Source organism: Bufo gargarizans, chromosome 6, assembly GCF_014858855.1.
Source record: "Bufo gargarizans isolate SCDJY-AF-19 chromosome 6, ASM1485885v1, whole genome shotgun sequence".
In the NCBI taxonomy this organism is placed as follows: Eukaryota; Metazoa; Chordata; class Amphibia; order Anura; family Bufonidae; genus Bufo; species Bufo gargarizans.
This window is the reverse complement of record NC_058085.1, coordinates 249433813-249451957: the sequence shown is the minus strand read 5'-3', so window position 1 is coordinate 249451957 and position 18145 is coordinate 249433813. Positions and strand designations below refer to the sequence as shown.

Genomic DNA, 18145 nt, shown 5'->3' with positions numbered 1-18145 from the left:
CCTGTAATGCCCTCCTGTAGTGCTCCAGCCTGTAATTCCCCCTGTAGTGCTCCAGCCTGTAATGCCCCCCTGTAATGCTCCAGCCTGTAATGCCCCCTGTAGTGCTCCAGCCTGTAATGCCCTCCTGTAGTGCTCCAGCCTGTAATCCCACCTTTAGTGATCCAGCCTGTAATGCCCTCCTGTAGTGCTCCAGCCTGTAATGCCCCCCTCTAGTGCTCCAGCCTGTAATGCCCCATGTAGTGCTCCAGCCTGTAATGCCCCCCTGTAGTGCTCAAGCCTGTAATGCCCCCCTGTAGTGCCCCAGCCTGTAATGCCCTCCTGTAGTGCTCCAGCCTGTAATGCCCCCCTGTAGTGCTCCAGCCTGTAATGCTCCAGCCTGTAAAGCCCTCCTGTAGTGATCCAGCCTGTAATGCCTTCCTGTAGTGCTCCAGCCTGTAATGCCCCCTGTAGTGCTCCAGCCTGTAATGCCCCCTGTAATGCTCCAGCCTGTAATGCCCCCTGTAGTGCTCCAGCCTGTAATGCCCTCCTGTAGTGCTCCAGCCTGTAATCCCACCTTTAGTGATCCAGCCTGTAATGCCCTCCTGTAGTGCTCCAGTCTGTAATGCCCCCCTCTAGTGCTCCAGCCTGTAATGCTCCCATGTAGTGCTCCAGCCTGTAATGCCCCCCCGTAGTGCTCAAACCTGTAATGCCCCCCTGTAGTGCTCCAGCCTGTAATGCCCTCCTGTAGTGCTCCAGCCTGTAATGCCCCCCTGTAGTGCTCCAGCCTGTAATGCCCTCCTGTAATGCTCCAGCCTGTAATGCCCTCCTGTAGTGATCCAGCCTGTAATGCCTTCCTGTAGTGCTCCAGCCTGTAATGCCCCCTGTAGTGCTCCAGCCTGTAATGCCCCCCTGTAGTGCTCCAGCCTGTAATGCCCCCCTGTAGTGCTCCAGCCTGTAATGCCCCCTGTAGTGCTCCAGCCTGTAATGCCCTCCTGTAGTGCTCCAGCCTGTAATCCCGCCTTTAGTGATCCAGCCTGTAATGCCCTCTGGTAGTGCTCCAGCCTGTAATGCCCTCCTGTAGTGCTCCAGCCTGTAATCCCGCCTTTAGTGATCCAGCCTGTAATGCCCTCTGGTAGTGCTCCAGCCTGTAATGCCCCCATGTAGTGCTCCAGCTTGTAATGCCCCCCTGTAGTGCTCAAGCCTGTAATGCCCCCCTGTAATGCTCCAGCCTGTAATGCCCTCCTGTAGTGCTCCAGCTTGTAATGCCCTCCTGTAGTGCTCAAGCCTGTAATGCCCCCTGTAGTGCTCCAGCCTATAATGCCCTCCTGTAGTGCTCCAGTCTGTAATGCCCTCCTGTAGTGCTCCAGTCTGTAATGCCCCCTGTAGTGCTCCAGTCTGTAATGCCCCCCTGTAGTGCTCCAGCCTGTAATGCCCCCCTGTAGTGCTCAAGCCTGTAATGCCCCCCTGTAGTGCTCAAGCCTGTAATGCCCCACTGTAGTGCTCCAGCCTGTAATGCCCCCCTGTAGTGCTACAGCCTGTAATGCCCTCCTGTAGTGCTCAAGTGTGTAATGCCCTCCTGTAGTGCTCCAGTCTGTAATACCCCCCTGTAGTGCTCCAGCCTGTAATGCTCCAGCCTGTAAAGCCCTCCTGTAGTGATCCAGCCTGTAATGCCTTCCTGTAGTGCTCCAGCCTGTAATGCCCCCTGTAATGCTCCAGCCTGTAATGCCCCCTGTAGTGCTCCAGCCTGTAATGCCCTCCTGTAGTGCTCCAGCCTGTAATCCCACCTTTAGTGATCCAGCCTGTAATGCCCTCCTGTAGTGCTCCAGTCTGTAATGCCCCCCTCTAGTGCTCCAGCCTGTAATGCCCCCATGTAGTGCTCCAGCCTGTAATGCCCCCCCTGTAGTGCTCAAACCTGTAATGCCCCCCTGTAGTGCTCCAGCCTGTAATGCCCTCCTGTAGTGCTCCAGCCTGTAATGCCCCCCTGTAGTGCTCCAGCCTGTAATGCCCTCCTGTAATGCTCCAGCCTGTAATGCCCCCCTGTAATGCTCCAGCCTGTAATGCCCTCCTGTAGTGATCCAGCCTGTAATGCCTTCCTGTAGTGCTCCAGCCTGTAATGCCCCCTGTAGTGCTCCAGCCTGTAATGCCCCCCTGTAGTGCTCCAGCCTGTAATGCCCCCCTGTAGTGCTCCAGCCTGTAATGCCCCCTGTAGTGCTCCAGCCTGTAATGCCCTCCTGTAGTGCTCCAGCCTGTAATCCCGCCTTTAGTGATCCAGCCTGTAATGCCCTCTGGTAGTGCTCCAGTCTGTAATGCCCCCTCTAGTGCTCCAGCCTGTAATGCCCCCATGTAGTGCTCCAGCTTGTAATGCCCCCCTGTAATGCTCCAGCCTGTAATGCCCTCCTGTAGTGCTCCAGCTTGTAATGCCCTCCTGTAGTGCTCAAGCCTGTAATGCCCCCCTGTAGTGCTCCAGCCTATAATGCCCTCCTGTAGTGCTCCAGTCTGTAATGCCCTCCTGTAGTGCTCCAGTCTGTAATGCCCTCCTGTAGTGCTCCAGTCTGTAATGCCCCCCTGTAGTGCTCCAGTCTGTAATGCCCCCCTGTAGTGCTCCAGCCTGTAATGCCCCCCTGTAGTGCTCAAGCCTGTAATGCCCCCCTGTAGTGCTCAAGCCTGTAATGCCCCACTGTAGTGCTCCAGCCTGTAATGCCCCCCTGTAGTGCTCCAGCCTGTAATGCCCTCCTGTAGTGCTCCAGTGTGTAATGCCCTCCTGTAGTGCTCCAGTCTGTAATACCCCCCTGTAGTGCTCCAGTCTGTAATACCCCCTTGTAGTGCTCCAGCCTGTAATGCCCCCTGTAGTGCTCCAGTCTGTAATGCCCCCTTCCCCCTGTAGGGCTGCAGCCTGTAATGCCCCCCTGTAGTGCTCCAGTCTGTAATGCCCTCCTGTAGTGCTCCAGCCTGTAATGCCCTCCTGTAGTGCTCCAGTCTGTAATGCCCCCCTGTAGTGCTCCAGTCTGTAATGCCCTCCTGTAGGGCTCCAGCCTGTAATGCCCCCCTGTAGTGCTCCAGTCTGTAATGCCCCCCTGTAGTGCTCCAGTCTGTAATGCCCCCCTTTAGTACTCCAGTCTGTAATGCCCCCCTGTAGGGCTCTAGTCTGTAATTCCCCCCTGTAGGGCTCCAGCCTGTAATGCCCCCCTGTAGGGCTCCAGTCTGTAATTCCCCCCTGTAGGGCTCCAGCCTGTAATGCCCCCCTGTAGGGCTCTAGTCTGTAATTCCCCCCTGTAGGGCTCCAGCCTGTAATGCCCCCCTGTAGGGCTCCAGTCTGTAATTCCCCCCTGTAGGGCTCCAGCCTGTACTGTGCTCCAGTTGTTTACAGCCATGACCACCTTCATGCAACTTTGTGCAAATATGGAATCCTTTCACTTAGCATAAATGCTACTTCACATGTATTCCTTTTAACCCCTCTAGAAGTTATAAAACACGTGGTGTGGATACCTCAGACCCACGTGCCACTGTATGTGAGAGAATGGGGCTCCATGAAATGCTTGGGGTTTTATAAAGGATATGTTTCTAGCTTATGAAGTTTATTTTTGCTTACTAAGCTACGATTGCCTTCCAATCACACATGATAATGCCTAAGAGTACAAGCATGAAAGTGGCCTTTAATAGAGGGCCAGAGCATACAAAACGTCTTTTATATTGTGTTCTGCCCGTGGAAGGGCCAAATGCCAATTTTGGCATATAATGGCCGGGAGTGTGATGGTGACATCAACACAGAAGCAGAAGAAAAGAATTCTCAGTGCTTTGTTTGCGTTCAGTACACAAAGGATTAGATGTGCGCTGTGTAAATCACCCCATGAGATCATACCAGGAGTAGCATGGTACGGGGTGTGTTATTACATAGACAGGAGTGATATGGCACTAATGGGGAGATAAGAACTTCATCAACCCTGATATCTATAGGAACGAAAAAGGGAAGCTTTGCATAATTTAAAAATGTATTTTTATCATTTCTATTTGAAGAAGACACATGTAGATCACAAATGCCTCCTGGATTTGTTGACTCCATTATCCTACCATTAATAGTCCAGGGGCATGAGAGTCTGGAAGGGAATGGAAGACATCAACGTCAGAAGGAGCACATGAATCGTGGCCTGTTCAGTACATAACAGCTGGGTTTGTGTTTTGTACCGGAATAGCAGGGCAGAATACAGCAGTTGGTATAATAGAGCAAGTTCCTAATTTCACATCAGTATGACTGATAGGCACTGCTGTACTGTTGAACTGCTGATATGGCCCTGGCTGAGTGACAGCTGGGAGCAGCTCAAGTAAAGCCAGGCAGGGAGGGGGCAGGCGGGGGAGCAGGATTTAAAGAGACGTTCTAATCCTCTAGAGCTCTCTTTCTGGCTGTCTGTCTGGTGAGAGTTCCCTTTACCTGTCGTTATTTCCGTGAGGACACTTAGAGGTGAGAACTTATATTTCAACATTGAACCTCTGGAGGAATGTCTGCCGACGTAAGGAGAGGGGGCATTGACTGGTCTGATTTTATAACAATTCCCATAGTCTTTTGTGGCAATTTTAGTAGGGATGTTATAGCATTATTACATAATAGGAAAGTTGTGCGGCATAATTTACATATTGGGGCTCAAGCATAATTGTAGAAATTCTCTAGGGTAGGACTAAATGGTGGAAATGTGTGTGTGCTGTGTATCCATACACTTGAATTCTTCATGTTCTGCAGGTATGCATTGTAATGCATTGTAGTCTCAATATATTCTGGAAGGTTCCCTAAAATTGACCCAAATATTTCTATGTATTGTAATTTATTTCGCCCTTTCCTATGCTTTAGGGCTCATGCACACTAATTAACTTTCTTTCCGTGTCCATTCCATTTTTTTTTTCTTGCGGACCGTATATAGAACCATTCATTTCAATGGGGTGTGCATTCTGTTTCTGTATGTCCGTTCCACAAAGGGATAGAACATGTCCTATTATTGTCCGCATTATGGACAAGGATAGGACTGTTCTATTAGGGGCCAGCTGTTCTGTTCTGCAAAATACGGAATGCACACAGTCGTCGATCCTTATTATTTGAGGATCAGTTTTTTGCGGACTGCAAAATACATACGGTCATGTGCATGAGCCCTTATAGACATTACAAGTCTCATTAAACTTTAGAGAGTGCCAAATGGCAAGAACTGTTGGCTCAACTCACAACGCTCATATGGGTCTGCTGCAGAATACTTATGGCATGTTCACATGGTGGACTTCTCTGTTGGATAAAGCCACAGCAGAGTCCGAGGCAGAAAACTAAGACTAAGAGATATTCATACAGTCAGTGTTCGGTCAGTGATTTCCATCAGAGCGGCTCTAAACACAGAACAGGGGCAGATCTTTCCCTTGTACCTTATGCCTGTGGAGGCTCCAATCCTGGTTTTGGCTCACAATCACTGATGGAAATCACTGACTTTGAGAATAAGGCTTAACTTTTGGATTTCTGCCACAGGTTTTCAGTTATATTTGCTGCTCCTCTACCTATGGATTTAGTCCTATTCATTGGAGGTAATCCACAAGTGGCTACCAGGCAATAAATTAGACAAGAATGTGCATGTCAATAATGTTCTTCCACAATGTGGACATCAAATCCACATACAAAAACAATTGTGCTGTTTGAGCCACGACCTGGATTCCTATTAAAATCAATGCAAGGTCAATTTGAGAGTGTTTCCCTTGTAGTCAGTGCCGTAAAAACTGTGTGAACAGACCTCTTTTGTCTTGGTAAACTCTCTGAGACATTGCGTTCAGGTTGTATATTCTCACTGGGTTTGACTTGGGTTACATCAAGGAGTTGTAGATTCCTACCACTGTTAAAAAAAATAAGCTATAGAAGAAGCAGTATCCTCTTTCGAATCACTGTCTGTAAAATGCATTTGTGACTGTGGCACAGCTAAGGCTATGTTCACATTAGTATCATGGCTTATGTTCACAATCAACCCATAACAGCACTGCCAAAGAAATAGTAGTCTCAGTAAGGGATACTAAGTCTCAGTGGAGGTTCCAGTGATTTTAATTTAGAAAATCACTTTCTATTGGATAAAAATACTAAAAGCAATCTGATTTGGTTGTGTAACATTTAGCTCCATTCCCAGACGTGTCTTGCAGCACTATGTGACTACAGCCACTGGTGTCAGATGGTATTCATAACACATTCTCCGGTTGATGAAGTATATTCAAGGCCTCTTTCAGGGGGCGGCAAAGTGGGCAAGCTGCCCAGAGACCTGTTTTCTAGAGTCCCCCTGAAACAACGAGCAGCAACTAGCAACTGTGGAGCAGAGAACTCATTTAGACCAAGTGATCTGCCCGGCAGTACAGAGAGCCTTAACCTAAAATAATATAAGGCCTTCTTCTGAGGGTTGACAGAACATTATAGAGCTTTAAAATTGCAATATGTTTGTACACTTCTATTAACGTGTAACATTTCTTTAAGTTTCAGGAGAGGAATCACAATGGTGAGTAGAGTCTAACAACCTCATCACTCCACACCTGTCATAGGCTACTTTCACACCGGCGTTTTAGTTTCCATTTGTGAGATCCGTTCAGGGATCTCACAAGCGGTCCAAAACAGATCAGTTTTGCCCTTAATGCATTCTGAATTGATAAGGATCCGCTCAGTTTGCCTCCGTTCCGCTTTGGAAGAGGACACCAAAACGCTGCTTGCAGTGTATTGGTGTCCGTCTGACGAAACTGAGCCAAACTGATCCGTCCTGAAACACAATACAAGTCAATGGGGACGGATCCATTTTCACGGACACAATATGGCTCAATAGAAAACGGATCCGCCTCCCATTGACTTTCAATGGTGTTCAAGACAGATCCGTCTTGGCTATGTTCAACATAATACAAACTGATCCGTTCTGAATTATATTTGTATTATCTGAACGTATGCGTTTGTGCAGATCCATGACGGATCAACACCAAACGCGAGTGTGAAAGTAGCCTTATTTTTGGCTGCTCCCTGTCACATGTGTCACTTTGTGTTCAGTAGCTGTCTTCCCCGTTAAGCTGATTAGCTGTTAGTGCTACTATGTCACTACAATTAAGTGCCTTTCAGAAGGATCTAAGTGACCTGTGTGGTACTGTATAGTTGTGTTGTCACTTTTCTCCCATCCTTGCTGTCTCATTTTGCCTTTCTTCCACCTTTTTGTTTGCTCAACATGGTTCTCTAGCTGTCTCTTGACCAGTTCATATTGGATCACCCTATGTACTCCAAAGATGGAGAATTGAGGGAGGTGTGGGTATCTGGGGTTGCCCCAGATGGCCCTCCTTGGGGAATGAGGACATCCACAGAAACACCACAAGGCAAGACTAACGGGTACAATGAAATGCAACAACATGAAAATATTATAGAGAGCTATGAAGATCTCCAGAAGGTTCTAATCAATGCGGGTCTTCCGGAGACAGAAGATAGGAGCAAGCAACCTCGTACAGGTAGGTAAAGCCAATACTATCCCTCAAGCCATGCAGTAGTTTATCTGGGCATGGGGCAACATATTTTGGCTTGTTCATTTGTGCTCCATATTTTTTTGTTTTACTATTTGATTCTTCAATAAAGCCTAACAACTGTATAAACATAATAGTCATAAAAGAAAAACTGCTTACTTCAAATGATATCATGATATCTGCTATAGAACAAGGCATCTCTTTGTCTAAATTTGCTGTTGATATTGGTATGCTTATTAATCATTTATAAATATATAATCTACCTATCACAATGGTATACCTCCAATGGTGAGTGCAACAGACACAGCATTAGAGGGCAACCATGGAACCATAGCACAATATTGGGGCCAAAGCAGAAAAAAATATTGGGGGTAGCAGAAGGAGATCATGGCTGAAAGGAGATGTCAGCCCAGGAGTTTCTGACCATGCTTCTGTTTGGTGAGAGGCAAATTTGACTTTTGCTATGTGGTACTTTGATCCTTTATATATTTTAATTTACATTTTACAAATTGCTGCAACATTTATATATATAAATAAAATATATTTTTATATTATATCGAAATTGCAGCTAAGGATACTTTCACAGTTGCGGCAGAGTGATCCGACAAGCAGTTCCGTAGCATGCCGTGGTTTTATCTCCGTCCTGAAGATACAAAAAGACTGAACTAAAGACACCCTGATGCATCCTGAACAGATTGCTCTCCATTCAGAATGCATGGGGATAAAACGGATCAGTTCTTTTCCGGTATAGAGCCCCTAGGACGGAACTCTATGCCGAAAAAGAAAACGGAAGTGTGAAAGTAGTTTTCAACTGCCAGTTTTCAAGATGGCCCATACTGGGTGTATTTTAAGAATGCTATGGGATATTTACGCTTCTTTCACACGAGTTTTCCACGCGGGTGCAATGCGCGTAGCACCCGTACTAAATCCTGCGCGGGTGCAATGCGCATAGCACCCGTACTAAATCCTGACCCATTCATTTCAATCGGTCTGTGTACATAAGCATTTTTTTAACGCATCAGTTCTGCGTTGTGTGAAAAGCATGTTCTATATTCTGCGTTTTTCACGCAGCCCTGGCCCCAAAGAAGAAAATTCGGCCTCAGTGAAAAACGCATTGCATCGCATGCAAAGCGTTTTTCACTGATGGTTGCTAAGAAATGTTGTTTGTAAACCTTCAGTTTTTTATCCTGTGCGTGAAAAACGCATCAAAACGCATTGCACACGTACGGAAAAATCGGAACAACTGAACGTAATCGCAAACAAAACTGACAAAATGGTGCGAGTATCACAGAACGCATCCTGAATGCACCCAGACCCAATCCGTCATGCTCCTCGAAAGAGGCCTTAGTAATCAAAATGCTCCAGAATTCTGGGAAAATTTGTGCCAAAACACTGGCATACATGCTGGTCACCAACTAAAGACAGTAGAACGTAAAAAAAAAAGAATGTGTATATGGTTCCGCGGTTGGGAAAGTTCTAATGTGCAAATAGTAGATAGTGCTGGCTGAGTATGGAAACACAAATGTCCACCTAAAACAGATTCCTATCACTCACAATACATAGACGTTCTCTCTGCTCAACATCCAATGCTATTAGGACTAACAAAGAGTTAAGTGTTACTTGAAATACGTTCTGGATCCTTCCTTGAGCTCCTTACATCCAAGGTCTCACTGACGGACAAAAGAACTGGCAAATAGTACCCAGCACAGTGTACAGCAAGGGAGTTAGAAATGCCACACATAAAACAAGATCTTCCGTACTATTAAAAGAGGTGCGGCATGCCATGCATTTACCCAACCAAAGGTTTTGCCCTTTTGCCGGGGCACACAGGCTTGTCCTCTAACACAGTATGAGTAACCACTGTTCATATACACATCATAAACTGCCGTCAAAACACAGTTAAAAAGATAAAAATATAGCTTTAAAAAGTATAAACAAACTTAAATCTGTTCATGTGATCATATATTTTTTATGTTTTATCTAGTTACACATTTATCCACAGTAAAAAAAACAAAAGGAGTATATAAACACAAGACTACATGCTATGCAGAAAAACAACACTAGTAACACAAAAGAGACCAGTTTTTAAAAAGATTTTTGAAAACAGTGCTGTTCACCCTGTATACTATTCTACGTGATCAGAAGCATCCTATGAATAGCTACAACTGGCTTTCATTCATAACTTTTCTAGGTCACAAGACCATAAGTTGTTAGTGGGAGAAATACCTGTCCTAAACCTTCATCCATACATTTAAAATCACATTGTTATAATTTCCCAATGAAACACTGCCCTCTATAAACTGGCTGTGGAGATGAATGCTGTGGTCTGCTTTAAGGGGTCTTTACACTGCAGGGGCGGATTGGCCATATGCCTTACAGCGATTTCCCGGTGGGCCGCCTGAGCCCTCCTCACAGCCGCCAGTGGACGTTCTTGGGGATGTATTTTGTGCTGTTGGCAGCAGTATTTTATGATGGGCTGTGGTATTTGGCTCTGTTGGGGTGGTAAAATGTGCCACAATATGGTATTGCTGGCGCCGCCTACTTGTTTTGGCCCTGCCTTCAATCAATTTGGACCCGACTACAAAAGTGGGCCACTGTAATATTTTTTTTTAGGGCCACTTTAGGTTCCCAGTCCTGCAATATTACACTCCAGAAATACATGCAATTACAAAAGTTTTCAGGTCCAGGCGCTGGTTTGAAAATGTAAAATATTTTTCATGGGACAACCCCTATAACATAGACAACTTCCAAAGGGATTTATATAACTATTCTAACAACGAATCCATATTAAAAAATGGCAGAAAATGCTCCCAAAGTAAAGAGTCATTGAAACATCAAGTAGCTTTCAGTTCATTTGAAGCGGATTCATTACAGACCACCTCTGACAACATGGACCCTGATACTACCGTAAGAGAGCCTAATGTTTCAATAAAAGCCTCCTATGATAATAAATCTGAGGACAAAGGAAGTAAAAAAAATGTGTGGGGTGGGGGCAGATGGAAGCACAGATAAAATGAACCCTTGCTAATTTGGATGTCTTGCACACGACTGTATGCCCTCCGAGACATACGGTCCGTGAGCGGGCCATACATCGTGCGCACGGGCCACCCATGGGGCTATTGTCCTGCACTCATAAGATCATATGAGTGCAGGACAATAGTCCCGCGGGCGGCCCGATTCGCACAGTATCATAGTAACCTATGATGCTGTGCAATCCCGTGCGCACGATGTATGCCGCTCCGGGACATATGGCCCGCTGACGGACCGTATGTCTCAAAAGACATACTGTCGTGTGCATGAGCCCTAACTCTTACACAGACACAAATGGCGTTATTATCATTAACATTTGTTCCATCCACATTTTTTTACTGATATTGTTGGGCAGACCACACAAAAGACGCTAGAATTTAGATCTTCAAATTCCTCTTTTTATTCATGGGAGTTAAAGGGGTTTTCTTGTCTCAACATTTATGGCATATTGATTAGATAGACCACAACGTCAAATAGGTGTGGGTCCTATCTCTGTGACCCGCCTCTCTCACCAAACGGGGCTCTGAAGTAATGGGGAGAGCAGCTGCACATCCACGTCCTACTATCTATTCACTGCTTTGGGAGATTTGAAAATAGCCAAGTCAGCACTCGGCTATTTCCTGCAACCCCATAGCAGTGTATGCGGAGGGGACTGCTGTCCATTCAATCCCTTAGGCCTCTTGCACACGAACGTTGTGTGCCCGTGGCCGTATTGCAGCCCACAATACACAGGCGCTGGCCTGTGTGCGCTCCGCATCACAGATTCGGACCAATTCACTTGAATTAGTCCGCAATCACGGAGGTACGGAATGGAAGCATGGATTGGAACCCCACGGATGCACTACGGAATGCTTCCGTGTTTTCTCTGTCAGTGCCTCCGCACCGCCCAAAAAAAAAAATAGGACTTGTTCTATGCGGTGCAGACAGATCACGGACCCATTCAGGTTAAATGGGTCTTGATCCATCCTGACCGCCCCACGGACGTTGCCCGTGCATTAGGGACTGCAAATTGCTGACCCCAATGCACGGAACGGATGCACAATGTTCGTGTGCAAGAGGGCTTAGGAGCTCTAAAAATAGCTAAGCACACCACGCTGCTATTTTCAGAAGTTCCATAGCAGTGAATTGAGAAGATGCAGAGCACGTGTTATATGCTGTCCTTCACTTCAGAGGCCCCATTCTCTCTTTTACAACTGACTCCATGGAGAGGTCTCTCTCTATAATCTTTTCAGATTCTCCTCTCATCACTCTCCATAACAGTTCCTCACAGCCCCTTCTTTCTAGCTCTTTCTACGACATCTGACTCAGGCTGTCTGAGCATGCTCAGTGCACTCAGTCACATATAGTAATATTGAAACACTAGACTTGAGGACGCTCAGCAGCTGTACTGGAGCCTGGCCTGCTGATCACCCCTCAGCTAAAATACACTGCCCGGTCCCAAAAAAAAGTCACCACCAAAAATATTTAGTTAGATTGCCTTTAGCTTTGATTACGGCACGCATTCGCTGTGGCATTGTTTCGATAAGCTTCTGCAATGTCACAAGATTTATTTCCATCCAGTGTTGCATTCATTTTTCACCAAGATCTTGCATTAATGATGGTAGAGTCTGACTGCTGCGCAAAGCCTTCTCCAGCACATCCCAAAGATTCTGAATGGGGTTAAGGTCCTTGTGGTGACTGTGGTGACTAATCCATGTGTGAAAATGATGTCTCATGCTCCCTGAACCACTCTTTCACAATTTGAGCCCGATGAATCCTGGCATTGTCATCTTGGAATATGCCCGTGCCATCAGGGAAGAACAAATGCATTGATGGAATAACCTGGTCATTCAGTATGTTCAGGTAGTCAGCTGACCTCATTCTTGGAGCACATACTGTTGCTGAACCTAGACCTGACCAACCGCAGAAATCCCAGATCATAGCACTGCCCACACAGGCTGGTACAGTAGGCACTAGGCATGATGGGTGCATCACCTCATCTGCCTCTCTTCTTACTCTGATGTGCCCATCACTCTGGAACAGGGTAAATCTGGACTCATCAGACCACATGGCCTTCTTCTATTGCTCCAGAGTCCAATCTTTATGCTCCCTAGCAAATTGAAGCCTTTTTTTCTGGTTTTCCTCACTGATTAGTGGTTTTCTTACAGCTATTCAGTCCCAATCCCTTGAGTTCCCTTCGCATTGTGCATGTGGAAATGCTCTTACTTTCACTATTAAACATAGCCCTGAGTTCTACTGTTGTTTTTCTTCGATTTGATTTTACCAAACATTTAAGTGATCGCCGATCACAATCATTTTAGGATTTTTTTCCCACCACATTTTTTCCTCGAATACGATGGGTCCCCACTATCCTTCCAGTTTTTAATAATGCGTTGGACAGTTCTTAACCCAATTTTAGTAGTTTCTGCAATCTCCTTAGATGTTTTCTCTGCTTGATGCATGCCAATGATTTGACCCTTCTCAAACAGACTAACATCTTTTCCACAACCACGAGATGCGTCTTTCGACATGTTTTTTTTTTTAAGAAATGAGAAGCAACTTATTGCATCAGTTGGGGTTAAATAACTTGTTGCCAGCTGAAAGATAATCGCCCATGCAGTAATTATCCAATAGGAGGCTCATAACTATAACTAGGATCCTGATCAGTCTTACAAATGCCATCATTTGGCATACGTATTGACGGATCCGGTAGGCAGTTCCGGCGATGGAACTGCCTGCCGGATTCCTCTGCCACAAGTGTGAAAGTAGCCTTATCCTATTGGAACACTTAGTGCATCTAGGAACTGCATGAACTTCACTGGAACTGCTGTGGTCGGATATCACTACCACGGGCTGTAAGCAACTGAAACAAACACAACGGCCGTGAGTAATAGCAAAAGGATCACATGTGGCACTAACCCAGTGTGTTTGTAGCTCAGTGTTCAGTCCTTCTGCATATGTGGACAGACTATCACTTACACCTTGATTACAATATATCTGAAGAAGCGCATGAATTTTGCTGGAGGTGTGGCGGTCAGATATCGCTCTCATGGACTGCAAACAACTGAGAGGACAGACGTTATAGTCAGCACACAGAGCGCTGAAGCACAGATGTAGTTGTGCTAAACATATGGGCTCTGAGCCATTTATAACGATGGGATTCTGCCTAGCATAGCTGAAAAGGTATATATTTGAAATATATAAGTAGATCTCTGTTCACAAGGAAATATCCCACTAACTTTATAGCCGCTTGTAGTTATATTTTATTTTTCACTAATAATGCGAGAGCTCCGCATTCAGGGACCTGGATCATCTAATGTATTACATTTTATATATAAGGTTTTAATAATATATGAATTCTATAGTATTCCCTGTGTAGACATTTTTAGAACTTATAGACTTTTGTATGTATAGGGGGGATTTAATAAAAGTCGCAAATATTGATGACCTATCCTCAGGATCTGCTGGAGGAAGAGAAGGTACAAGCTGTGCTGCTGATCCTGAGGACAGGTCATCAATAAAAATAGCTTGGACAACCCCTTTAACTCCTTAAGGACACAGCCTTATTTCACCTTAAGGACCAGGCCATTTTTTGCAAATCTAACCAGTGTCAGTGGTGATAACGTTAAAACGCTTTGACTTATCCAGGCCATTCTGAGATTCTTTTTTCATCACATATTGTACTTCATGACAGTGGTAAAATGAAGTAAAAAATAATAATTTTTATTTATAAAAAAATACCAAATTTACCTCTTTTTTTTTTAAATTGCTAATTTCCAAGTTTCAATTTCTCTACTTCTATAATACATAGTAATACCTACAAAAATAGTTATTACTTTACATTCCCCATATGTCTACTTCATGTTTGGATCATTTTGTGAATGATATTTCATATTTTGGGGATGTTACAAGGCTTAGAAGTTTGGAAGCAAATCAAAAACCCAATTTTTAGGGACCAGTTCAGGTCTGAAGTCACTTTGTGAGGCCTATATAATAGAAACCACCCAAACGTCATTAACCCTTTAGGTGTTCCACAAGAGTTAATGGCAAATGGAGATAAAATTTCAGAATTTAAATTTTTGGGCAAATTTTCCATTTTAATCTATTTTTTCCAGTAACAAAGCAAGGGTTAATAGCCAAACAAAACTCAATATTTATTGCCCCAATTCTGTAGTTTGCAGAAACAACCCATATGTGGCCGTAAACTACTGTACGGGCACACAGTAGGGCGTAGAGGGAAAGGTGCGCCATATGGTTTTTGGAAGGAAGATTTTGCTGGACTGGGTTATTTACACCATGTCTCATTTGAAGCCGCCCTGATGCACCCCTAGAGTAGAAACTCCCTAAAAGTGACCCCATCTAAGAAACTACACCCCTCAAGGTATTCAAAACTGATTTTACAAACTTTGTTAACCCTTTAGGTGTTGCACAAGAGTTATTGGCAAATAGGGATGAAATTTGAGAATTTAATTTTTTTGCCAAATTTTCAATTTTAACCCATTTTTTCCACTAACAAAGCAAGGGTTAACAGCCAAACAAGACTGTATCTTTATTGCCCTGACTCTGCCGTTTACAGAAACACCCCATATGTGGTCGTACACTACTGTACGGCCACACAGCGGGGCGTAGAGGGAAAGGAGCGCCGTGAGGTTTTTGGAGGGCTGATTTTTATGGACTGGTTTATTTACACCGTGTCCTGTTTCAACCCCCCTGATGCATCCCTGGAGTAGAAACTCCCTAAAAGTGACCCCATTTTGGAAACTACGGGATAAGGTGGCGGTTTTGTTGGGACTATTTTTAGGGTACATATGATTTTTGGTTGGTTCTATATTACATTTTTGTGAGGTAAGGTTACCATCTGCCATTAACTGTTGAGGAACATCTAAAGGGTTATTAAAGTTTGTAAAATCAATTTTGAATACCTTAAGGGGTGTAGTTTCTTAGATGGGGTCACTTTTAGGGAGTTTCTACTCTAGTGGTGCATCGGGGGGCTTCAAAATGAACATGGTGTCAATAAAAAAGGCCATCAAAATCGGCCTTCCAGAAACCATGTCGGTCCTTTCCTTTTACGCCCTGCCTTTTAGTGATACAGCCGTTTACAAGCACAAATGTGGCGTTTCTGTAAACTGCAGTATCAGGGTAATAAATATTACGTTTTGTTTGGTTGTTAACCCTTGCTTTGTTACCGGAAAAAACGGATTGAAATGGAAAAGTGGCAAAAATAGCTGTTTTGGCACCGTTTTTTTTTTTTTTTTACACCCTGCTAATCTGGGGGGTTAGGTCATGGGGTATTTTTATAGAGGAGATTATTACCGACGCGGCGATACCTAATTTGTATACTTTTTTTTTATTATTTTAGTTTTTACCATTTTTTTGGGTGTCTCAAATCTGAGAACCAGTTTTTTTATCTGATTGTCAGTGGCTAAATTGGAATATAAATTTAGTACTCCATGGAAGTGTGGTACTCCCTGAAGCAACCATCAATGCAGAGGCCCTGAGGATCGGGGGAACGTGTCGCACTAAGTAGTGGTGTATATAACACTCTGCACTTTTTTGGGGGTTCGTCCCTTCTTTCCAGTATGGGGGACCACACCTGGAAAGTGTTGGACAGGGACGATCCGGGCGCCTCCAGTTTCCGAGGTACTCGGCCTGCTCTTTCCCGGTCCGAAAAGATCAGGGCCTTGAGGACTGCCTCATAGAACTGAAGGAATGTCCCTGTGTTGCCAGCGCTCTGGGACAGCACAAAAGAGTTGTACAAGGCAACCTGCACCAAGTAGACCACAACTTTTTTGTACCATACCTGGGTTTTGCGCATGCCGTTATATGGCTTGAGGACTTGATCAGAGAGATCAACTCCTCCCATATACCGATTGTAGTCGACGATACAATCGGGCTTGAGGACTGTTGCCGCACAGGGAAAGGGGTGATGCCATTGCCATGAATTGTGGACAGTACAAGGACATCCCTCTTGTCCTTATATCTGACAGGCAACAGGTTTTCACTGGTAAGGGCACAGGTCTCACCCCTGGGGATATGTACCTGGAGGGGGTGGGCAGGGAGGCCACGTAGATTTTTCCGCACGGTCCCACAAGCAGACGTGGATCTGGCGGCGAGGGACTGGAACAAGGGGATACTAGTATAAAAGTTATCCACGTACAGGTGATAACCTTTATCTAGCAGTGGGTGCATAAGGTCCCACACAAGTTTCCCGCTAACACCCAGAGTGGGGGGACATTCTGGGGGTTGAATACGGGAATCTCGCCCCTCGTACACACGAAACTTGTAAGTGTACCCTGAGGTACTCTCACAAAGTTTGTACAGCTTCATGCCATACCTTACCCGCTTTGAGGGAACATACTGGCGGAAAATGAGTCTCCCCTTGAACGCAATGAGAGACTTATCAACCGTGACCTCCCTTCCAGGTACATAGGCCTGGATCACCTTGGAGGGGACATGCTGCATTATCTGAATAATGCAGGCATTTCCGAATGGCCTCAAACCGGGTACGCGTCATGGCCGTACTGTAAAGTGGGGTCTGGTAGAGGACGTCCCCACTCCAGTAATGCCTGACACTAGGTTTCTTGTCTAGGCCCATGTGCAGCACAAGGCCCCAAAATGTCCTCATCTCGGCTGCACTGACCGGGATCCAGCCACCGGGCCTAGCCAAAAAGGAGCCCAGGTGTTGAGCAGCGAACTGTTGGGCGTACAGGTTCGTCTGCTCCACCATTATGTTTACTAGTTGGTCACTGAAAAAAATACAAAGAAAGTCATATTTAGTGAAGCCCACTGTGGAAATCTGGATTCCTGATTGGCCTACAAACTCAGAAATCACGGGCTCAAATCGCTCTGGGGTACACCAGACAAGTTCACCGACAGGGGTTTCCGGTGGATTTAACTGGTGGGCCGGAAAACTAGTACGAGCCACAGAGCTGCTTGTACTAGGGTGGGCCACAGGGTCCCTATCATGGCGGTCCCCTTGTTCCGCCTGGTGGCGTCTCTGCGGGTGTTCACGTACTTATCCCTAAAACTAAAAAAAAAGATTAAAAACAAAAATAATAATATTCAAAACCGCTGATCAACCATCCGAAGTACGCACAAAAATAAAAAAATAAAAAATGCCTGTGCCCCCAAAAAGTTGTGGGGGTGGCAGGGGGGCAAGCAGCAGCACCGCTGGCGGTCTAGGGTTACACAGCTGTGCTGTGGAGACCAGACACCCTACTTAGGGTGATGCAATAAAACTTATTTTCACACTAACTTTCCCTTTATTATCCCTGCCTATCCCAACCCTAGACTTTCCCTAATTAACTGCTGATCAGATGGGGGGTATTGGGGCACAGATCAGGTCCTGGGGGCAAGGATGGGTGCTGGGGCACAGATGGGGTGATGCTGGCTCAGATCCACACGTGCACAGCAGCGCTCCTCTCTCCTCGGGCTCCGGACACAAAAGGATGAGGAGAGGAGCACTGCTACGATTTGAATCTCCCGCCGGCCCGCCCACCTACCAATCAGAGGTGATCCTGAGAGGTGATGTCACCATCACCACTCAGGATCTAAGGATGGTGATTGGTGGGGTAAAAACACACCGCCGATCACCATCCTGTTCCGGGTTATCAGGTCCTCAGAGACCAGAATAACCCGGAAACGCAGCAAACTGCAGGTCTGAATT

General features: G+C 45.6%; 1 protein-coding gene across 2 annotated transcripts in view; it reads left to right on the top strand.

The window, feature by feature from the left end:
• The first annotated feature begins 4309 nt into the window (after window positions 1–4309).
• The window catches only part of CARNS1 (carnosine synthase 1), a 29893-nt gene continuing 16057 nt past the window's right edge, over window positions 4310–18145 (top strand). The window contains exons 1-3 of one of the 2 annotated variants that reach the window (XM_044297306.1): window positions 4310–4435; window positions 6464–6479; window positions 7197–7458. In XM_044297306.1, coding sequence (XP_044153241.1) covers window positions 6477–6479; window positions 7197–7458 — 265 coding nt within the window. In that variant the 5' untranslated portion in view covers window positions 4310–4435; window positions 6464–6476. Of the gene's footprint in view, window positions 4436–6457; window positions 6480–7196; window positions 7459–18145 lie in introns of both variants that reach the window. The other variant, XM_044297305.1, reaches the window with a different exon arrangement.